This window comes from Chelonia mydas, chromosome 2, assembly GCF_015237465.2.
Source record: "Chelonia mydas isolate rCheMyd1 chromosome 2, rCheMyd1.pri.v2, whole genome shotgun sequence".
Taxonomy (NCBI): Eukaryota; Metazoa; Chordata; order Testudines; family Cheloniidae; genus Chelonia; species Chelonia mydas.
The window spans coordinates 254478660-254501390 of record NC_057850.1 but is presented as its reverse complement, the minus strand read 5'-3'; the positions used below and the strand labels follow the sequence as shown (position 1 = coordinate 254501390).

At 43.6% G+C, this 22731-nt stretch overlaps 1 protein-coding gene across 1 annotated transcript; it reads left to right on the top strand.

The window, feature by feature from the left end:
• The first annotated feature begins 500 nt into the window (after positions 1-500).
• Positions 501-22696, top strand: ARF1 (ADP ribosylation factor 1). The gene is made up of 5 exons (XM_037891247.2): positions 501-670; positions 16849-17033; positions 18235-18345; positions 19164-19288; positions 21197-22696. Exons 2-5 carry the CDS (start codon positions 16886-16888, stop codon positions 21356-21358), a joined length of 546 nt encoding a protein of 181 aa, XP_037747175.1. The 5' UTR covers positions 501-670; positions 16849-16885; the 3' UTR covers positions 21359-22696.
• The last annotated feature ends 35 nt before the right edge of the window (positions 22697-22731 follow it).

Below are 22731 nucleotides of genomic sequence, written 5' to 3'. Positions count from 1 at the left end.
CCATGTGCGTGTCACCCCAAGGGGTGTGCTGTCACCACTAGCCATGTGCGTGTCACACCAAGGGGTGTGCTATCACAAGCCATTTGCGGGTCACCCCAAGGGGTGTGCTATCACCACTAGCCGTGTGTGTCACCCCAAGGCGTGCAAGGTGCTCGTGTAAACCCAGAGACGAGGCGTGCGCGTGTCGCCAGGCGCCGGAGGCTTCGCCAGCAGGAGGCACCGGCCCGCTCTGCCCCGGGGCCGCCCCCGCCGGTCCCATCCCGCCCCCCTCACCGCCGCTGGCCGGCGGGCAAAGGTCGAAGGCAGGGGACACAACCACCGTCCCCTCCCAGGCCCCGCCCCCGGCGCGCGCCTCCCTGAGGCTCTCGGCTCCGCCCCCTCGGCGCGCGTCACGGCGACACCGCGAGCCCGCCCCCTCGGCGCGCGCCACCTCCTCGCTCCTGCCCCCGCCCCCTCCCTTTCCGCACGCCGAGCCGGGGCGCCGCGGGAGCCCCGCCCACCGCTTGCCTCCTCGGTTACCCGTCGTGCTCCGCGCGGCCCTGGCACTGACGTGGCTGCCCGCAGCCGCCATCTTGTGAGCCTGGGCGGGGAGCGGGAGAGAAGCGCAGGAGGGAACCGGCCCCGAGCGAGAGCCCGAACGAGACCCAGAGCCCGGGGCAGCCAGCGCCGGGTAAGCGGCGACATCCCCCTCGCGCCGCCGGCCCAACGGCCTCCCGCCCGCGCGGCGGCCTGGGGCCCTTCGGCGCCGGCGGCCGGGCTGCGCCCCGGGCCTGGGGGTGGAGGCCGCTGGGTGGGGGAGCGGCGGGGCCCGGCCTGCCGGGAGCGGCGGGGGCGGACCGGCGTGTTGCCCAGGAGGGGAGGCACCAGCAGGCCGCGGCGCGGGCCGCCCCTCCCGGGGGAGCGTGGGGCGGCCGGGGAACGGCGAGAAGGGGTCCGGGGAGCGGTTCAAACGGTCGCTGCCCGCGTGGGGTTCCAGTCCCGCCTCCCCGACCCGGCCTAGGGACCCGACCTCGGGACTCCCCCCTCCCCCCCCCCCCCGCCCATCGCCTCAGCCTGGCCGCGGCCTAGGCACCCGACCTGCCTGACCCCTCATCCCTCCCCCCCCACCCCCCCGCAGCCTGGCCGCGGCCTAGGCACCCGACCTGCCTGATCCCTCATCTCTCCCCCCCCTCCCCCCCCCCGCAGCCTGGGCCTGGCCTAGGCACCCGACCTGCCTGCCCCTCTTCTCCTCCCCCCCCCCGCAGCCTGGGCCCGGCCTAGGCACCCGACCTGCCTGCCCCCTCTTCTCCTCTCCTTCCCCCCCCCCCGCAGCCTGGGCCCGGCCTAGGCACCCGACCTGCCTGACCCCTCATCCCCCCCCCCGCAGCCTGGGCCCGGCCTAGGCACCCGACCTGCCTGACCCCTCATCCCCCCCCCCGCAGCCTGGGCCCGGCCTAGGCACCCGACCTGCCTGACCCCTCATCCCCCCCCCCGCAGCCTGGGCCCGGCCTAGGCACCCGACCTGCCTGACCCCTCATCCCCCCCCCCGCAGCCTGGGCCCGGCCTAGGCACCCGACCTGCCTGACCCCTCATCCCCCCCCCCCCCCCCCCCCCGCAGCCTGGGCCCGGCCTAGGCACCCGACCTGCCTGACCCCTCATCCCCCCCCCCCCCCCCCCCCCCGCAGCCTGGGCCCGGCCTAGGCACCCGACCTGCCTGACCCCTCATCCCCCCCCCCCCCCCCCGCAGCCTGGGCCCGGCCTAGGCACCCGACCTGCCTGACCCCTCATCCCTCCCCCCGCAGCCTGGGCCCGGCCTAGGCACCCGACCTGCCTGACCCCTCATCCCTCCCCCCGCAGCCTGGGCCCGGCCTAGGCACCCGACCTGCCTGCCCCCTCTTCTCCTCTCCCTCCCCCCGCAGCCTGAGCCCAGCCAGTTTTAGGGACCCAGTCCTCAGTCCGGAATCTCCCACCTTGGCCTGGCTAGCTCTGCAGACCTAACTCCACAACCTTGGCCATGTCAGGTTTACAGATCCAACATCCTCCTCTGGGCGCGCCCCCCCTCCACCCCTGTGGGGGAGTTGGATGGGGGCGATCAGGTCAAATCTCTCTCTCTGAGTAACTCGGAGCTGGCCCAGGGCATATGGATTCTTCTTTCTCAGACCGTTGGCTAGCTTTAGGTATTTAATGACTGTCCAGTCCTGGGAGTGTGATCTGGGATGTGTGTGCCTTCATTAAAGGTTTGAGGGTATAATTGCTTAATTCTTGTAGTGCTTGGGTTGGGTTGTATGATGGGATGAAATGGTGAAGAGTACAGTTGCTGTCTTTACCCTGGAACAGAATTTCTTTCCAGTCTCAACTGCTTGGGTGGGTGACCCAGGAGGTCAGCCTTCCACTACTCTGCATGCAAGGCTTCCTTATAACAGATTAGCCCTTGGCCTACAAAATCCCATCTGCCTTTTATCTGTGGCCCATATATGACAATCCAGGAAGGTAACCCTCTCCCACAATTCATCTCACCAGTAGTATAGAATTCATTGGTCATGAGGCATGATTGGATTTACCCCATCTTAGTATAATTAAAACTTTTGTCACAAAATCATCCAGTCACAGTATTTGACTTTGTCACTCTGGCACTTGGTACCTACCAAAGCAAATTCTTCAGGTTGACTGAGTGTATGCAGAAGTTTTATTTTGAATCCATCAGCTTAATCTATAGCTGAAATGTTAACTATTCAGGTAATATTTTGAATTTTGCTGTGCAACCACTGAGCCTCACAACACCTCTTTGAAGAGCATTATTATCCCTGTTGTACAGATGAGAAATTGAAAGCTTAAAGTTGAGGGATTTGTCCAAGGTCATTTAGCAGAACAGTTCTATTACTGTTTTTGCCACTCTAATAACCCAACAGGTTTTTATCTGAATTTGGGTATTCCCTGTCATAACTTTCCTTTAAGGGAGTTAAGTTTTCCTCCAAATACTCTTTATTTCTTTGAGGACTTTCTACTCAAAGTGGTACCGTTATATACACTGTTAAGCTTGTAGGTATGGAAGGAAAGAGATTTTCTGAAAATGTACTTAGAGGGTTGGTTTGATGCCATTATTTCCTCTACTGGACACCCATAATTGCTGCAAAGCTTGGGAGCTGACTACTTCCCCCAAGCCATTATTGTAATGGTAGCCCTGGATGAAAAGGTGAGGAAACTTACCTGACTTGAAGCTCTTAATTTGGCTGGCTTGACTGTCTTCATTTGCCATGCTTACTGGCACTTCTGCTCTGGCAGAGCAGCAAAGCCAAGAGATGGTTTAAACAAATGTCACTTCTACCTGCTCAGCAGCTTTGGGTGCTACAGCAATGGACACTGGTTAAGAAACACCTTTAAAAATCAGGTGCAGGGTAAGTTGTGCCCATAAATAGGTGGCTTGACTGATCATGGTGTCCACTTATTTGCTGTGGGTTCCTAATTCAATAACCTTAAATTGGATATAGTGTCTGTTACTAATCTCAACATCAGTCTGTATCAGCAAATCCCTTAGTATAAAGTTATCAAAGTTTTTTTTTAAAAAATTCTTATCTGAAAAGGGACTATAAAAGTGGTACATTCTTACTCAATAGATCTTTGTGTAGGTCTGAGTCATACTTGTTGAGTCTGTTGACAAAATGGAGAGTTTCTAAGGCTTTGAAGCTAGCAGAGTTAGGAGTGGACAGGATTCTGTTCCTTTTTGTGACTCAGAATTGTTCACTGTGGTTGTTACCCCTGTGTAAAACTGTCCCTAGGTACTAGAATTGCATGGGTACAACTAAGGGCATAATTACCATGCAGAACCCTTATTACATAAATTGGTGGAAGAAGGAAAGAAACCCATCTTGACGACAAGATTGGTTGAATTTGGAATGATGGGAGTTAAGTAAAATGACTTTTTTTCTATCAAACCTGCTCAGTAGAAAATCACTGAGATGCCAATATTTACATTTCAGAGTAAAACCACACTTAGTTTCATCATCTGTTATGAAATATTTTATCAAGTGTAGGTCATTCTCATGAGTATTTTAGTGTTCTGGATTCTTTACAATGGGTATATTTGGTCAGCATAGCCTATGGCTACACTATAGCTTAAGTCGACATACGTTACATTGCTCAGTGGTGTGAATTGGTCACCCCCCTGAGCAACATAACTTGTGCCTAGTTAAGCACCAATGTGGACAGCACTATGGCAGCAGGAGAGCTCCTGCTGACATAGTCACCGCTACTCATTGTGGGTGGATTAGTTAAGTGGACAGGAGACTCCCGTCTGCTTAGAGCAGTTACATAAAAGCAGGGGTCTCCAAACTTTTTGAATCGTGAACCGCCAGGGCCAGTTCTGGGGAAGCAAAAAAAAAAAAAAAAAAAGAGCGGCCGCCGGCGTGCCTCCGAAGACGGGGCGGCGAGAGCCGAGCGGCCGCCGGCGTGCCTCCGAAGACGGGGCGGCGAGAGCCGAGCGGCCGCCGGCGTGCCTCCGAAGACGGGGCGGCGAGAGCCGAGCGGCCGCCGGCGTGCCTCCGAAGACGGGGCGGCGAGAGCCGAGCGGCCGCCGGCGTGCCTCCGAAGACGGGGCGGCGAGAGCCGAGCGGCCGCCGGCGTGCCTCCGAAGACGGGGCGGCGAGAGCCGAGCGGCCGCCGGCGTGCCTCCGAAGACGGGGCGGCGAGAGCCGAGCGGCCGCCGGCGTGCCACCAGCTCTCCTCCTGCTGCACACCCCCAGGGATGGTCTTGCGTACACCCCACTTTGGAGGCCACTGCATTAGAGAGCTTACGGTGGCGCAGCTCCATCGGTGCAGTTGCTCTGCTGTAAGCTCTCTCCTACATAGCCATTTCCTTTCTCTCCTCCCCCCCCGGCCCCGTCTGTTGAAGGCCTTGTTCTTGTGGAGACTATAGAACTAGTGATACAGCTACCACTATCCCCAGCTATCATTCTCTTCCTTGTACTGATGGGCAAAAGTTTTGAATCAGCTTCCTACTACAACAGCTGTTTTTCTGCATTATTCAGCAGTTTTTCTTGCTGCTTGCAAGTATCTAATTTCATTTTTGTTTCTAATACATGAAAACATTGTGAATATATGGTATTACTTTTGCTGATGTCTCAATTCTAATATAATTCCTATTCATATACTGATCTTGATCCAAACAGTCAGTTGAGCATTGGCTCTTGGATTTGGTCAAGTGTCAGCTACCAATCTTGTTTCATTTATTCTTTAACTTGAATTTATTCACAGTATCTAGGGTGAGTCTAGTCATAGTGTTGAACTCATATAGTGAATGGGGATGGGGCAGTATGTCAGACATAGTTTAAAACTTGAGCAGTTTTAACTTATATAAGTATTTTGCTATTGTAAGTCTGAGCCACATTCTCTTTAAGTGGAAGTAGTTAACACTTTCTGCTGGTTAGACTGAGCACAGTGTTCTTAGGTTTCACCATTTTTGAAAGCAGATGAAGCTGTAATCAAATTACTTTAGATGTGCCTTGACTGGGTAGGAGACTACACTTAACTCTGACATCCTCTTTCAGGCAATTGGGGGCATCCAGAAGGAAAAAATAGAATAGCCTTCTGCTTCTGCCCAGAAATCTCATGATTGTAGTCAAACTCCTTCCAGTAGAGTGAATTCCTTTCCATTTTTTGCCAACCTTTTTTTAAAGGAAGATACAGAAGTAATGATCCAAATGAGCCTCTCTAAACTTAATATCTCTTTGCAAAAATGTGGGCTGCCAAAAGCTGAGAGCCCACTGGATTACTGTGGAATACGTTAAATTGTTCGTCTGGTTTTTTTTTTAGATAAACAATATTGGGTTATCCCTGTTTTTTGTCTTGATACACAAACTTCATAATATTTTAACGTGGTTCAGGGTTTTATTTTTGAAACTTAGAAGTGCATCACTACTTCTCGTGCATTAGGTTGAACTTGAAAACAAGAACCCCAGACTAATGTGGCTTTTGAATACAATTTTAAATGGTCCACCTTTTGTCTCCATGGGTTCTAGAACATTGTGCAGTCTACTTCTGTTCCCATTACTGCAGGAATGACTAAATCTTTAGTGCACTAGGGCAATATTTAACTGTTCATGCGCATGTCCCACCTATTTATTTCTATTACAGTAGCACCTAGGGGCCCCATTATGCTAAGCGCCATACGAACACACAGTGTGAAGAAGGTCTCTTCCCAGAACTTACATTCTCCTGTCTACTTAAATTGTAACAGACAGAAGAGATGTGATGGAATTTAGGTGAACTCATGTTCCTTAGGAGTCATGTTTCATTCTTGTGCAGAAGCAATTGAGAAGCTGTAGCCAAAGTCGCAAGTAAGATCTACTGTCAATGAAGAACATCATCTTGATTTGAAGACATGCCAAGCTGTGTTCAACACCTGCAACAGTTGCATTTATTTGGTCCTGATATTTAGCTGCTCTTGTATGGTAGTTTGGCAGAGAAGTTCAGTTGTGGTGCTCAACATTTTTTTTAAAAGGCTTAGCTGCGACTCTTGGTTGAAAATAACTTACAGTATACATGTTTTCATCCAGCCCATCTGGGGACTGGCATTGTCTGCTCTGCATGACTCTTCATCTGGTTTCGTAGAGTGCCCTGTTCATTAAGTCTTGGAGAACATGAAAGCCACATTTAGATCAATCTTCAGTTACGCGTAGCAAGAAAAGAATACATTTTGATCGCTCTTGTGGTACCATGAAGAAGAATCACTTCAAATGGGCACAGAAGGGAATTCTTAAAGCTGAACTGTGAAGCAAAGACAGAATTCCCTTTACTGTACCATGTCTTTATAGACAGCTTTCAATTGGCTTTTTCCAGAAGGAATGGTTTATTTTACGTTAGAAACATCAGGAATGTCAGGTCTCTGCTTTCCTTGTGTTGGTTGGTAAGTAACCAAGATACTGTAACTTTTTAACTGTTTTTCCTTCCTTTTCCAAACTCAGCATCCACTCCCACCCCCTTCAGTTGGAGATAGGGAAAGTTGCAGCTCTGGTTATGGCATTGTGTGATCAACCATTTAAGATGCACAACAGATCTTACCAAATACCTCCATTAAAGAGAACAGAGGGCTTAATATATTGTAACAAGTTGTTGGTGGAAGGGCAGAGGAGGAGTGTAGAGGTAGTCTTAATACATCATGGTGAGAGTATTAAATGATACCATCTCTTGTTTTGCAGCTCATCTTTAAATACTCTGTTCATGACTCATCTTTAATTCTAAGACTTCATAGAAAGTTAGATTGCCGATGATGATACATACTTAGACTAAAAATTCTGAAAATTAACATGACTTCTATATCTAAAACTTATGCTTAATTTTAGTCCTGTAAATAATATCTTGAAAGTAGTAGTCTTGATTTCAGTAGAAAAAATTAGAAATCCAGAACTATAATTCCAGCTTCAAAGAATTCGTTGAGTTGGCTACAACTACTTGCTATTTAGCCATATTTCATCCTTTGCTTCGTAGGTGAAAGGCCAGTAAACAACTTCTACAAACAGTTAGGTATACTTGTTGAATAGTCATGTGTTTAGTTACATAGCTGACAGTATTCTGATCAGGAGCTATTTTTAAAATTTGCTGCAATAGAACATTTTAAGCTAAAGGAAACATTCTTCAAGTACGAAAGCATGCAGGTTTGTTTAATTGGCTATATATCCATTTCAGGTGTGAAATACTATGCTGCTAGATTACGTTGGCACTAAAACTTCTAAGATGGTTTATCCCTGTGAAAGTTAGAAATGACCCAACATCTAAACAGTACTTTACAGGTCAAAGGCACACCAAGGAAAACTAAAGAGGTTGGGTAAAACTGTGTTTCTTTACTCTGTGCATTTGTTAGCACTTCGTGTAAGTCCATGCAAATATAAATTTTACTTAGTCTTCAATGAGGAAGAGTGCCTTTGATATGTTTGGGGGGGAGGGGGCGGAAATTGGTTCATAAACCTGTCATTCGTGCCCATTAAGCATTTAAGTAGCTGGCAAAACATTTGGACACGAAGCAGTTTCTAGAATTACATTTTGGTTATACTGTTGACAAGAAAGCCAACATAGGCGGTTGGGGATGGAGAAAAGGACTGCTGTGAAAAATATTTTAAATACATATCTGAAATCACAAGTTTAATATTACATTTCAGACCGATAGTGCTGTGGCTTCAATATGGTCAGATCTTTTATACAAAGGAGGCATTTTGACTAGTTATATTGTAAATAGCATGTTGTGGTGCACAAGAATGTGTGTACATTAATGATACTCTTTACCAGTTGTAGCTATTGGAAGAAAAAGCTAAAGGAAAAACAGCTGAAACTGCTAGTGCTGGCTAAGGGTTTAGCAAGTCTTCAGAATGCCTTCCTTACAGCTGCTTTCTCTTTAACAGACATGGCATGTTTGTACTCTGAAGTAGGGAATTAAGCTTTTCTGCAGTCAGTCTTATTTGCTAGCAGTGTCTTTCCATCTTTTTTATGTTGGTCATCATCAGTAGTAGAAGACAGTTTGTGAGCAAGATGCTTATGCTCCTGCCCAGTAGCTTTTCTTGCCATGGTTTGAAACAGTGGACATGTGTAACACCAGTTTAATTGCTGCTGAAGCTCCATGTGAGTGTGGTTATGGAGGAGCACAGATGTAAATATTTTGGTTTTGCATCTAACATTCTACTACTCAAATTGTGAAAATGGCAGAAGGATGTTGGATATCCAGGTTTTTCCCCACCCTATTGCCTTAACGCAGTGGTTTTCAAACTTTTATACTGGTGACCCCTTTCACATAGCAAGCCTCTGAGTGCGACCACCCCCCACACATTTTTATATATTTAACACCATTATAAATGCTGGAGGCAAAGTGGGGTTTGGGGTGGAGGTTGACCGCTTGCAACCCCCCATGTAATAACCTTGCCACCCCCCAGTTTGAGAACCCCTGCCTTAACGCATTCTACAATATCTTTTCGTTAAAACAGTGTGAAATTACAGGAAATGGCGACTTACAGCACAATTGCTTTTTTATTTAGTCAATAAAGAAGTTGAATCAGTTGTACATGGCCAAATGGAACTGTGCCATGAAAGACTACAAGACTGCATTCCAGTTTTCAAAGATCTTAAATCCCAGTTAAAACATCAATAAAAATACGCACCTTTCTTGGCAGGTTATTTACAGCATAGTTTGAATTAAAATTAGTAGACTGGCTTTATTCAACAACTATTGGATAGCATACAAGCAGCAAAAGGAGGAACATACTGAATTTCTAAAAGCACGCAAGTAAAATAAAATGCCATTAAAACTGGTACGGATGCTAAAGTATAGAACACTACTAAACGTACCTTTTAGTCACGTCCCTTTTATTTTAGATAATGTAATGCTTAAAGGTTAACATTTGTCAGTGGTGCCATATACCACTTGAGCAAACTTCTAAAATGAATTCTGTGTAGTAAAAGCATTACTATAAGACTCAGTCACTCTAATTTTAACTTTGCTCTGACTTTACCTAAGATACATCACTTGCTAGAAATGTACCTGAAGTTTGAGATATATTGTACTTCCTGGTATAAATTTGCAGTCTTACCCAGAAATGAGTCTTTGTTCCTCTTACTGCTTACCAGTGACACGCAACATCTTAACTGAACCTGAATAACAGGTTTCTACCACTGTGCAAACCTTGTGGGAGGTGCTATAGAATGCAACATCAGAGTAAGGGTGCGCTCTGTAGTGCTCAGGGCTTGTCTATACTTACAACGATGCAGCTGCCCCAGTAGCACTTAGTGAAGACTCTACCTACGACCCAGAAGAGCGTCTCCTTTCAGCGTAGGTACTCTACTTCCCTGAGTGGCAATAGCTAAGTTGACGGGAGGAGCCCTCCCATTGACATAATTTTGTCTACACCAGGGGTTTAGTCAGTATAACTACGTCACTCGGGTGTGGATTTTCACCTAAGGGATGTAGTTATACCAACATAAGTTTGTATGTAGTCCAGGGCTGGGCCTAATGAGCAGCAAAACAGGAGTAAGAGTAGCAAAGGCATATTCAGAGCTGGTGAATGGTACTAGGTTTCAGCCTCCATGGATGTCAGTCATGTCTACAAAATGCTGTTGGCACATTTAGCAGCAGCTCAATCTGTAAAATCAACGCTGACCTGGAGGGCCGTACCTTACAGGTGATAGAACAACAGAATCTGTTAATTCTCTTGCATCTCTTCTGAGGATGCTAGCTGGGGACTTGCCTATATACAAAAACTGCCTGTTGCTGACAGTGGGTGGTGCTGAATGTGGTTTGGCTGCATATGAAGACAAAGATAAACCACATTAAGGTAACTTTTGTCGTGTAGACAAGCCCTGGCTGAACTACTTGTGGAGGTTATACCTGTGCACTGGGAACTAGACAGACCACCAAACTAGCTTCACGTGGACTGTCAAACTGTTAACAGAAGTAATATTTGGGGTCTCTACTAACTTGAGTTAGGGGAAAAGAAAACCGGACTAAAGGAAGATTCTTTACTTAAGAATAGGCCATATATTGGGTAGTTAAGACTCACTTTAGTATAGTTTGCCTTTTCTCAGGTAAGACACGTAATGGCACACGTCCAGACATCTGGAAGAGGCAAGAGAATGAGAAGACACTGGTATGTCTACACAGTAAACATGCATGGCTGGCCCGTGTCAGCTGAATGACTCAAGGAGCTCAGGCTGCAGGGCTGTTTAATTGCAGTGTAGACATCTGGGCTCCAGCCCAGTCATCTATACTGAAGTTAAACTGCCCAGTGAGCCCTAGTCAGCTGACATGGGCCAGCCATGGATATTTAGTTGCAATGTAAACATACTTTTCATGGGCCTTTTTGGGTAAGGGTCTCGCCATATGGGGTGGAGAATTGCTATTCAGAAATTGTCAGTGTTAATAGTTAGGCTGGTGGTCTTCATAAGTAGATGTGCTAGGGGAAAGAACTAGAAGACAGTTTATATTGCTATAGTGCGAGATGCCCCAGTCACAATTATGTCCCTGTTATACTCTGCACTATACAGACACATGAAGATATAGAAGGCATGACTGAATCTCTTCCATTAACAATAATATGTAAAAATAGCACTAAAGCCTGTCTTTAAAAAAAAAAAAAAAAGAGAGAGATTATAGGGTGGTGAGAGAATGGAAGTTATGCTGATTGATAAAAACTGGAAGATGAGTTAGTGGAAGGAGACAAAAGGGGAACTGGAGACTGGAAGAGGCGTAAAATAATAGAAGCTTCCCTCCTTCCAGCAGCCATGGTAGGGGGTAAGTTTATCTAACATCTAGCCAGAAGCAAATACAAAAGAGACCCCCAAGCAGGGTCCAGGAATAGCACCAGGAATTGCACAATTAACACAGGTTTGTAGCTGGGTTTCTCTATAGAGCATTGCTACTGGTAAGTCTTGCTTCTGTCTAATGGGTACCTAGTAAATGTTTCAAGTTCTGACTTTTACACAGATGGAAACTAGATTGGTAAATATTTTTATGCCATTAAAAGGACTACAGCTATATGCTCAAGTATTGTGTACAGTTTGGGTGCTGCTATAGAGAATATTGGACAAGACACAGAACTGGGTAACAATTGTGGTAAAGCATACATTGTATGCAAGGAGAGGAGCTAAGTTTATATTCACTAGAAAAGATCATTTAAAATGGAGACATAGTGAAAAGTGTAAAAATCTGAAGTTGAATAGAAAGGTGGATATCATAAAACTACTGAGGAGGATGATAGTTCTAATTAAGCTTAAATGGGGAGCACAAACTTATCTGCCACCAAAAGAATTCAAGGAAAATCCTCCTGTCTCCATAGGTTGTGGAGGGGAAGTAGCAATGGAATTTAAATGTAAACATAGCCCTGGTCTACATGGGGGTGGGGGGTCGACCTAAGATACGCAAGTTCAGCTACACGAATAGCATAGCTGAAGTCGGTGTATCTTAGGTCAACTTGCCTGGCCGTGAGGATGGTGGCGAGTCGACTGCTGCCGCTCCCCTGTCAACTCCGCTTCCCCCTCTCGCGAGCTGGAGTTCTGGAGTTGACAGGGAGCGCGTGCGGGGATCGATTTATCACGTCTAGATGAGATGCGATAAATTGATTCCCTGGTAGATCAATCACTACCCGCTGATCCGGCGGGTAGTGAAGTCCTGCCCATAGAAACTCGTTACTGTAAGACAACCACAGATTGTATGCCTCTTTTGAGGCATGGGAAGACATTAAGAATCTCAACTACATGTTAACTGAGTATCCAGTTTTAAATGGCTGCTGTCAAGATAGTCATAACCTAAATTCAGTTATGTCTTTAAACATGTAAAATATTTTTTAAAAATTTACTCCACTTCTTTACAGGGCTTGTAAAGTAGCCTAATAGTGGTGGTACTCAGCCCTCCAGCAGGGGTGTAGTTATAAATGCCTATGTAACAAAATAAAGTCCAAATCTTTTTTTGAGTCTGGTATAGGGATCTGCTGTGGAGGCAGCACACTCCTGCCCAGTGGAATGCTTCCTGTCATTCACTCCCCTCACCAAATAAGGATTGACATTGTCTGCTGCGAAAGGAGGCATCTCCTGTTCTTGTCTGGAAGACTGGTGACAGTGTTTTGAGGAAATGGGGGCTCTAGAAAGAAGGAAATGCATTCCTTTGCAAATGAGTCATGCCGTAATCTTTCTGTGTGATACAACATTCATAAGTTGAACTACAGTTCTCTCCAGTAGCTCAATATTTTGGCTTTATAGGAATATGAAAGCATTAAGCTTTCTTAAGAGAAAGCATCTCTTTTTAACTATGACAATAAAACAGATTTTAACTGGAAGTAAACCTAACACTAAAGACAGTTTCCACGCCACATCTTATTAAACTTAAGTGAATTAAATGTTGGTGAAAGATTCCAGAATGACAGCCATCGAGACTGAAAACAAACATGGACAGTGGTGCAACAGAAGCATTCCACTGTGCCGATCCTAAACTTTAGTCTATCTCTGTGTGAAAGAGAGTGATAGCTTCTTGATCATTCTGAGACTAATAAGGATCCCTTTGACAGAGGGCACTGGGATGCGCAAATCTTTTTTGGGCGCTACACTGAGTCATATTTAGTCTAACTTCAGATATTTATATATTGGCTTCAGTAATATTCAGTAATTCCACAATTATTTTTAAAACTTTGGTTAAAAATGTATCGACTAGAACATCATTTTTAAGAACATAATTGCTGAGAACCTTCAGTGAGTTTTGCAGCGAAACTATACTATTCTTAACACATTGCTAAACAACTCAAGGTAGATTCTGGTCTCTTTGCATTACTCATTGCTAAGTATTTTGGGGGTGGGGAAGTGTAATAACTGACATGTTTTAGTCATCAAAAGGAAATTGAGTTCTGTGACATGGACTATCTTAAGAGTTTCTTAAATTCGAGGGACAGTCTTAAGTCTCCCTTGCTTACTGCACATGTGCAGTAAACTTTCAGATGACCGATTCATTGGTAATGTGTTAACAGAGTACACATCGTATTATATAAAGAATTTGGCTTATTGTAGTAAACAGAAATCCTCTAAAAATCATGCCGTTTATGACTATATATTCCTGCTGTCTTTTTTGTTCGAAAATGAATACCTTAATTTTAAGTTAACTTTTCTATTCGTGATGGTCATCTCTGCATATATCAATGTGCATTTGAGACCTCAGTTTCCAGGCAAAACAGTAACAAAGTGAATTATGTCACCAGTTCAATGTAATGCAGTGTCACCATCTACTAGTTAAGGAACGTAAAAAATGTTAAGCTTTTGTTTTTAAATGCCCTTAAGTTCTTACCCTTTCTCTCTGGTAAAATTTGTCGTGGATGCTGTTTTCAATTGAACGCAACATACAGTGATATTTGTTAGAAAATAATAATTTTTTATTGCCATAAACAGCAATAATTCCTATCCCTAGAATGACATAATATCTTTTATTGGATCAGCTTCTGTTGTTGAGGGAGACAAGGTTGGTCCGATAAAAGATAATACTTCACCCACCTTGTCTCGCCAATATCCTGGGACCCACACAGCTACAACACTGCATATCCTTAGAGTGTAGTACTGAATTTGCTGATAGCAACATAATGTACCTTTTTAATGGAAATATAGCGGTGTATCAGATACATAGGTGAACTGCAAAGGTTTTGCTGAAAATGTAACCCTGTGGGTCAGGACTTAAAAGTAGAAAAGCAGATATCTGTTAAAACTGTCTTGTATTTTAACAGTTTCAGAGCACTAGTTTCCTCAAATCCTAAAGAATCATATTCTGAGCTATTTTTTTGGTCTTCCCCTTTCATCTCAACTTCAGTGCTCACTTGTAGATAGGATTAGAGTAGAATGATTAACACCACCACCATTTTCTCATATTGTCCTTTTGACTGATACTTTTGCGTACCCAATCTCGACCAACAGTCAATGATATCTCATAGAAAGTTTCAATAAAACCAGTTGATCCACTTTTGAGAAGATTGTCTGTCTCAAAGATGCAGGTTTGGTGTTTAGCGACGCCTCAGCCAATATGTTCACATTGCAAATTGGCTTCCTCGTATAAATCAATCCGCTGGTGAGGAGGAGGGAAGCGACTGTTAAAGAGCAGGGAAACATGGTGGGCTGTGTCAGGGGGATTTGTCACTTCCCATGTCTTTGTGTAGTGAACAGAGTAGTGTTCGTGTTTGTGTTTTTAAAAAAAATAAAAATAAAAAGGCAGCCCAGGTCTTAACATCTTCTAGTCAGCTTAGAGTGAATGGTATATTTATCATTTTGAGGTAATATATGTGCTATGAGTAACCCACACAAAGCGTTGAGGCACGATGAAGTAGTCAAGTGTGTTGTTCATGTTGATAAATCACGTACGCTTCAATGTTTTCTTTCACTAAAAATTAATACTTAGCTTTTGTATAACTTTTCAGCATTGGAAAAGGATGGTGATGCTGAGTATGTCAGTAATTGAAAGACATAGCGTAAGCATACTAACAAAAGATTCAGGACTACTTATGGTAGCTATCTTATAATTAGAACTACCTTTTCCCCCATTTGTCAAAGTCCTTGCATTTTCCATATTTAGGCAAAACAGTTTAAAAAACCCACTGATCTGTATCCAGTGCATTTTTAAAATCCTGACCATGAGCTCCTGACAGCTTTTGTTAGAATTTGTGTTCAGCTGCTAGTCTATAGCTGTTCTTAGCCCATGTTACTATGAAGAATGTTGTCAGTAGTTATACATGCAGTAACTTGTACATAAGACCAGATGGTATTCACCCAAGAGTTCTGAAGAAACTCAAATATGAAATTGCAGAACTACTAATTGTGGTATGTAACCTTTTGCATAAATCAGCCTCTGTATCAGATGACTGGAGGATACTAACATAATGCAAATTTTTAAGAGAGGCTCCAGAGACAGTCCTGGCAATTACAAGGCGATAAGCCTAACTTCAGTACCAGTCAAATGGGTTGAAAATAGAGTAAAGAACAAAATTGTCAGACACATAAATGGACTCAGTATGCTGGAGAAGAGTCTGTGTGGCTTGTATAACGGGAAATTATGTCTCACCAATGTGTTAGAGTTCTTTGAGGGTGTCTGCAAACGTGGTCAAGGGTGAGCCAGTGAATATGGTGTACTGGGACTTTTAGAAAGCTTTTGACAAAGTCAGTCTCCAAGGCTTTTAAGCAAAGTAAGCACTCATGGGATAAAAGGGAAGGTCCTCTAATGGATCAGTAGCTGGTTAAAAATAGGAAACAAAGGTTAGGAATAAATGGTTTTCACACTGGAGAGAGATAAATAGCAGAGTCCCCCAAGGATCTGTACAGGAACCAGTGCTGTTCAATACATAAACTTTCTGGAAAGAGAGAAACAGTGAGGTGGCAAAGATTTACAGACAATAAAAATTACTCAAGATAGCTAAGTCAAAAGCTGACTGGGAAGATTTACAAAAGGATCTCACAAAACTTGGTGACTGGGCAACAAAATGGCAGCTGAAATTCAGTGTTGATAAATGCAAAGTAATGCACTTTGGAAAACATCTCAACTATACATATAAAATGGGGTTTTAATTAGCTGTTACCACTCAGAAAGATCTTGGAGTCATCATGGGTTGGTCTCTGAAAACATCCATTCCATGTGCAACAATAGTCAAAAAAGTGAACAATATTAGGAACCATTAGGAGAAGGATAGGTAATAAGACAGAAAATATCATAATACCACTAGATGAATCCATGGTACGCCCACACCATGAATACTGCGTGCGGTTCTGGTCACCCCGTTTCAAAAAAGATACAGAGAAGGGCAACAAAAATTATTAGTTTCTATGTGAGGAGAGATTAAAAGACGGGGACTGTTCAGCTTAGAAGAGATGACTAAGGGGGTTATGATAGAGGCTTATACAATCATGACTGGTGTGGAGAAAATGAATTAGGAAGTGCTAGTTACCCCTTCACAGAACACAAGAATCAGGGATCACCCACTGACATTAATATGCAGCAAGTTTTAAAAAAAAAAACATAAGGCAGTACTACTTCACACGGTGCATAGTTAACCTGTGGAACTTGTTGCTGGGGATGTTGCGGAGGCCAAAAGTATAACTGGGTTCCAAAAAGAATTGAATAAGTTCACGGAGGATTGGTCCATCAATGGCTACTAGCTGAGATTGTCAGGGACACAACCCCATGTTCTGGGTGTCCCTAAGCCTCTGACTGGCAGAATCTGGGGCTGAACAACAAGGGATCGATCACTCAATTACTGCCCTGTTCTGTTCATTTCCTGTGAAGCCACTGTTAGAAGACAGGATATTGAGCCAAATGGACCATTGGTCTGACCCAATATAACCATTCTTATGTTTTAATTGTCTTGAATTTCTTCTCTCTAGATTTCAGTGGCCAGTGCGGGAACACCATATTTCAAGCATGGGAAATATTTTTGCTAACCTCTTCAAAGGCCTTTTTGGCAAAAAAGAAATGCGTATTCTTATGGTTGGTCTGGATGCTGCAGGAAAGACCACTATTTTGTACAAACTTAAACTTGGCGAAATAGTAACTACTATCCCTACTATAGGTAAGATATTTACATTTTGCTTGCTTTTTTAACCATTTTGAGATTCTGGTCCCTGTGGCACATTGTTCACATACATCGGTGTCTTGAGTCCGTCGTGTGCTTTGCTGGTTTCGTGGCTCGGTTGCAGTGCTGCATCCTGACTTGGCACTAGTGACAGTTCACCTCTGAAGGGCTGGGATGGAAGCAGTTACCCCTTTAGGCCTGGGAGGAGAAGAGAACCTATGACCAATGTTCCCTCTAATTTTTTACATCCATGTGCGGAATGAATTTTGTTATGTGCACCAATATGGAGGTGATGTGTGGTGGGGGTGGGCCCAGTGGTTCAGAGTGTGGCGGGGGGCAGAGGGTTGGGATGCAGTGGGGAGAGGGCTGGGGTTTGGGGTGCAGGTTGCAGAGGGTAGGGGTGCAGAACAGGGCTCAGGTCTGGGGCAGGGAGTTGGGGTGCAGGGGGGCTCTGGCTAGGGATGAGGGGGGTTGGGGTGCAGGCTGTGGTGGAGGGGAAGGACCTTTCTTCTCTCCACCCTCCCCCCCCTCAAATCTCGCTGCAGCGGGCCAGGGGAGAGGCACCTTTTCCGGCCGCAGCAGCTCCGGGGCTAGGGCAGGGGGAGAGGCGCCTCTCCAGTCTAGGGCCCCTGTGGTTGCACGCTTGCATGGCCCTTGATAGCCTGCCGTGTGGCCGCACAGCTTACAGAGAACTTAGCATATGACTGCTTTTAATTTCATTCCTTCCTTCTGGCCAGTGTGTGGAGCAGCTTTTGATAGGCTGGGGAAGTTTGTCTAACTTTTCTATGCTAAGGGCACCACAAACATGAATCATTTGGGGGGGGGGGTAGGGATGGAAAAACAGAGTGGCTCTTCTGGGGAGATGGAATGGTCAGAGGTTAGAATCAAATCAATAAAATCTGAAGGTAAGGTAGGAAGGAATATATTTAAAGGTCCTTTTAGTTCCTCTTACAGTTCCAGCCGCAGAAGTTTCAGTTGAGGAGCCATTCATACACACTCATTACTGTCTATTTTTAGGGGACTTCAGAAGGTAAGAGAAACGGCTCTTAACCATGTTGAGGTCTTGAGAGAAAAATGTGAAAGCATCTAAATTCAACTTCATATACTTGTCTTTTATGGTTACTTCTGAGCATGAATTGGAGACAGTAGTATATATTTTCCTGCTTGATCAATTTTTTTGTCACCATTTCTATTTCAGGTTTCAATGTAGAAACAGTAGAATACAAGAACATTAGCTTCACAGTGTGGGATGTAGGTGGTCAGGATAAGATCAGACCTCTCTGGCGCCATTATTTCCAGAATACACAAGGTGGGTCCTCAGTTAAATGACTATCTATGGTAAAGAAACTTGTGTGTGTTAAACTTTTTTTTCCTGAATTGCTTACTACATGAAAACATAAGCCAAAGCATCAAAAAACTGTCCATTCAAGGGTTTGGTAAGTGGGTACCAATCCAAAACTTCAGTGTTTTTGTTTCAGTTCCCAAATTAGATTAACGTAGATGTAAAAATGACAACAGTTGCTCCTTTAAAACACTTGAGAATCAGCTGTTTTGCTTGCCTGTCAAAACCAGAGTTCAGAATTCTTTCCTCTGGAAGAGTTGAAAATCTGCTTTTAAACTAATGGAGAAAATATGCTCCTTTTTAAGTACTTGTCATCTACTACAGAGCTAACATAAAACCAGGAGTGAAGGACATGAGATAACTAGAGGAATTGATGTTAAAGCATGTAAAATACAAGTCTTGTAGCAACTCTCCTGCCCTATAACAATTCTTTTTTAAGAGAACTTACACTGTGTGAAAATATTTTTGTAGTTTTAGTTCTGTGTGTGTGTAATTTGAAATCTGTTCTTGGTCCAAAATTGGGAGAAAATCTGTGCATAGTCAGCATTTGCTGGGATTTGTCATTATCTCAAACAAAAGACGTTCTAGTAGCCAGAGACACACAAAGTGGTGCGTACGTATCGATAAGCTGTTTGCTTTATCTTCGTTAAAACTTCAAAATACTTGATTGTTCCCCAACCCTTCCCCCCCACCCCGACCTGAAAAAAAGCTAGGATTTTTTTAAAAGGAGAATTTCTGGTGTGCAGCTAGTTGGGTTTTTTGTAATGATTGTTTTTGTTTTATAGGTTTGATTTTTGTGGTTGACAGTAATGACAGAGAACGAGTGAATGAGGCCAGAGAAGAGCTTATGAGAATGTTGGCAGAAGATGAGCTGAGAGATGCTGTCTTACTAGTGTTTGCTAACAAACAGGTATGAGTTAAAGGCTTCTATTTAAAAAAAAATTCTGAAGAGTCATGAAATAGTTGTGTAAAAATGTTTGGTACACTGCGATATGGCAGTCTTCAACATTCCTTAGTGAGAGACTGAAAGGGTACTCGGTAGAATACCATATTGACACTGATCTGTAGCTCCACGGGCTTCAGCTAAATTTAAAGTGTGGGTCCTTCTCTGAAAACTGACTCCATCAAAGTGACATCATAAATCTTCATATTTTTGTCACACTAATTTCCATACCAGATTCTCAGCTTGGTAGTAAAGAATGCTGCCAACTTGAATTTAAGTTAATTTAAAAGTATTCTGCTATTGCACCTGTCTGAATTTCCCCATGCAATCTGGAAACTGACTATAAATAAATACTGCCAAAGCATACAGTAACCTGAAGATAGTTTATCTAATTCATTAGTTATGGTAAATTTAGGTGTCCCTTGTAATTCTATCAGTTGACTGCCTTTGTGGTATCCCTTTAAAAAAAAAAAAAATTGAATGGCAAGCTCTGCAAACTCTCCATAGACTCAGTCTAGCTGGGTTTTCTGTCTCATGCATCACCACCAGTAGTGCATGGCTTGGTCCAGATTAGGTCCTCCCTAAAACTCATGTAACTGTATTGCAAATTTGAACACATGCAACTAATTAACTTTTCTGTGTAAGAATAGAATTCAGTTGACTCAGCTTTATTGGCTACAGCCATTAAAAGCAATAAGTAGTCATTGTTAAAGTCTTCAGGCAAGACTGAAGGTAGGCAGGGAGCAGAGCTGTTAAGAGTGCTATTTATGTACCTGCTCGTCAGAACTGCACTTCAAGTTTTTTCAGAAAAATCCCGTTTCCTCAGCTGTGAAGAGAACCTCGTGACTAAATGGGAGCTGACATTGTGAGGTCTCCCAGATGGCCTGAAACAATAGCCCTGAAGTGTGAACTGTATATCTCAGTACATGTTAATTCTGAATCTTAGGGCTTGTCTACGCTACCCGCCGGATTGGTGGGCAGCGATCAATCCACCGGCAGTCGATTTATCACATCTAGTCTAGATGCGATAAATCGACCTCTGAGCACTGTCCCGTCAACTCGGTACTCCACCAGAACGCGGAGCGCAAGCGGAGTTGACGGGAGAGCGTCAGCTATTGACTTACCGCAGTGAAGACACCGTGGTAAGTAGATCTAAGTACATGGACTTCAGCTATGCTATTCACATAGCTGAAGTTGCATATCTTAGATCAACCCTGCGTGGTATTGTAGACAAGCCCTTAGTGAGTTTAAATGTCAACATTAACCATTTCGCTGCTGATCTCTTAGCAGAAGCATCCAGCAATTATAGAATTGTAGACAGCTTGAATAGAGTTCCACCCCTTTTTCTAATTTGATCCGACTGTAAGATTCTCTTTTTTAAAAAGCACATTACCAAAGTTAAAAGATTAAACAGACAGCTGTTACTTTTAATCTACAGCTGAGAGAAAGCAGAATCTTAACCTGAGAGCAGAGATTTTCAAAGGTGTAATTTAAATTCTTTAAAATTGCTAAATTAAAATGTAACTGCTAATTTAATTAAAAAGGTAAATCTTTAGATATCCTTGCTTTTCCATTTAATAAAATGAATTCTGCACTTCAGTTCTGCATCACCAGCTTCCTTTTTCTTATACAATACAGTACTTTGGGGCAGTTTCATTCATAGGATGAAATAAATACTTTTCATTGACTTGTGTTAAATTTTTCTGAAAACTCACATTGAGTTAGGATAGTTACATACTAAGGTGTTATGCAAATACTTCTGGTGTTCATTTAAGTATTACTTGGTTTCGTACCTTCTCATATGTGAACACTTGAACTGAAATATGTAAAGGATTTTTCTAAGTGGAAAATGACTCCTTGTTTTCCCACATTCAGGACCTCCCTAATGCAATGAATGCAGCAGAAATTACAGACAAACTTGGACTCCATTCTCTTCGTCACAGGAGCTGGTACATCCAGGCAACCTGTGCCACTAGTGGAGATGGTCTCTATGAAGGACTGGACTGGTTGTCCAATCAGCTCCGAAACCAGAAATGAAACCATAAAACTTCCTCTTCCCTCTTTTTCCTCCCCTCCCTTTTATTTCCTCCTCTTCGCCCTTCGCTTTACTCTAATGTGGCAAACTGTGCTACTTTGTGGTATTGAGTGCCGGAAGCTGTTTTCATTACTTTTGTCACAGTATGTATTGCACCATGCTGTAAATGTGGCAAATACAAGCCTGAAAACAGTTAGGTTTCTTATTTAATGTAAATAGTTTTTGTTTCCAATGAGGCAGTTTCTGGTACTCCTATGCAATATTACTCAGCTTTTTTTATTGTAAAGAATCAACTCACTGTTTAGTACTGGGAAGGGATTTAAGCGGATTAACATATGGGTTGCCAGTAGTCAATGTGCAATAGAGCTGAATACTGTCCCTGTTGGGTTGTGAGATCTGTGTTGAGATCCATTTTGGTGGTTGGTTTTTAACCTGAATGCTCTGTTTTTTTTAAAAAGCTACAGAAAAGTAAAACACTTGAGCACATAAGAAGTATGTTGGACATAATTTCTGTGATTCCGGTTTGAATATCAGTGATTTTTAATTTCTTTGACATGGCCAAGCAGAAATGAAACCAAGCTTCATCTGATTAAAATACAGATCCATGTAACTGCTAGATCTCTGGATCTTTCTGTAGTTCATAGCATGTGTGTTCAAAGGTTTGTTTGAACTGGTTTAGAGCAGTTTGAAAATTTGTTCATACAGCTTAAACCTCTGTGTTTTGCTTCAGATAAGGTTGATATTGTGATCTTCCATCAGACTTGAATAATTTCTGGGAGGGTCACATTTTTAACCTCTTACATCCTGTGTGAAGTGTTTTGTACTTTTCTTGTGTGTAAACCACTCCAGAAGGCAAAACCTTTCCACAGAAAGCACAGCCTACATCAGTCCTAAGCTCTATAGTCGGAAAGTACTGTACGTAAATAGGAAATGCCATGAACAGTTCACCAAACATCTAGGTATAGTGTCTAGAAAAAAGCATGAGAGTCTGGAGAATCATTCCATTCTAGAAGTATTCAATCCCATTTTGGAACAATCCCATATCTGTATATGTGTGAAAACCCTGGGCATCCCTCATACTGCAAGGTTCAGATTTGCCATCAGAAAAAGATCTCTTTACTTTTTTCTTTTGTATTTTGATAAACACTGAAGAAGCTGGAGCTGTTGAAAACATTAAACTTGGGGAACTATCAGAACTGGTTTGTTTAGTGTTGCGGAAACCTTTATGCTTTCAATACACAATTAGTAATCAAACTGTTTTGTATACTTGTTTCAGTTTTCATTTTGACAAACAAGCACTGTAATTAAAGCAATTAGAATAAAATCTCTTAACTATTTCATGTTTTTATGTCTTGCTGTTTATTTGATCACCTTC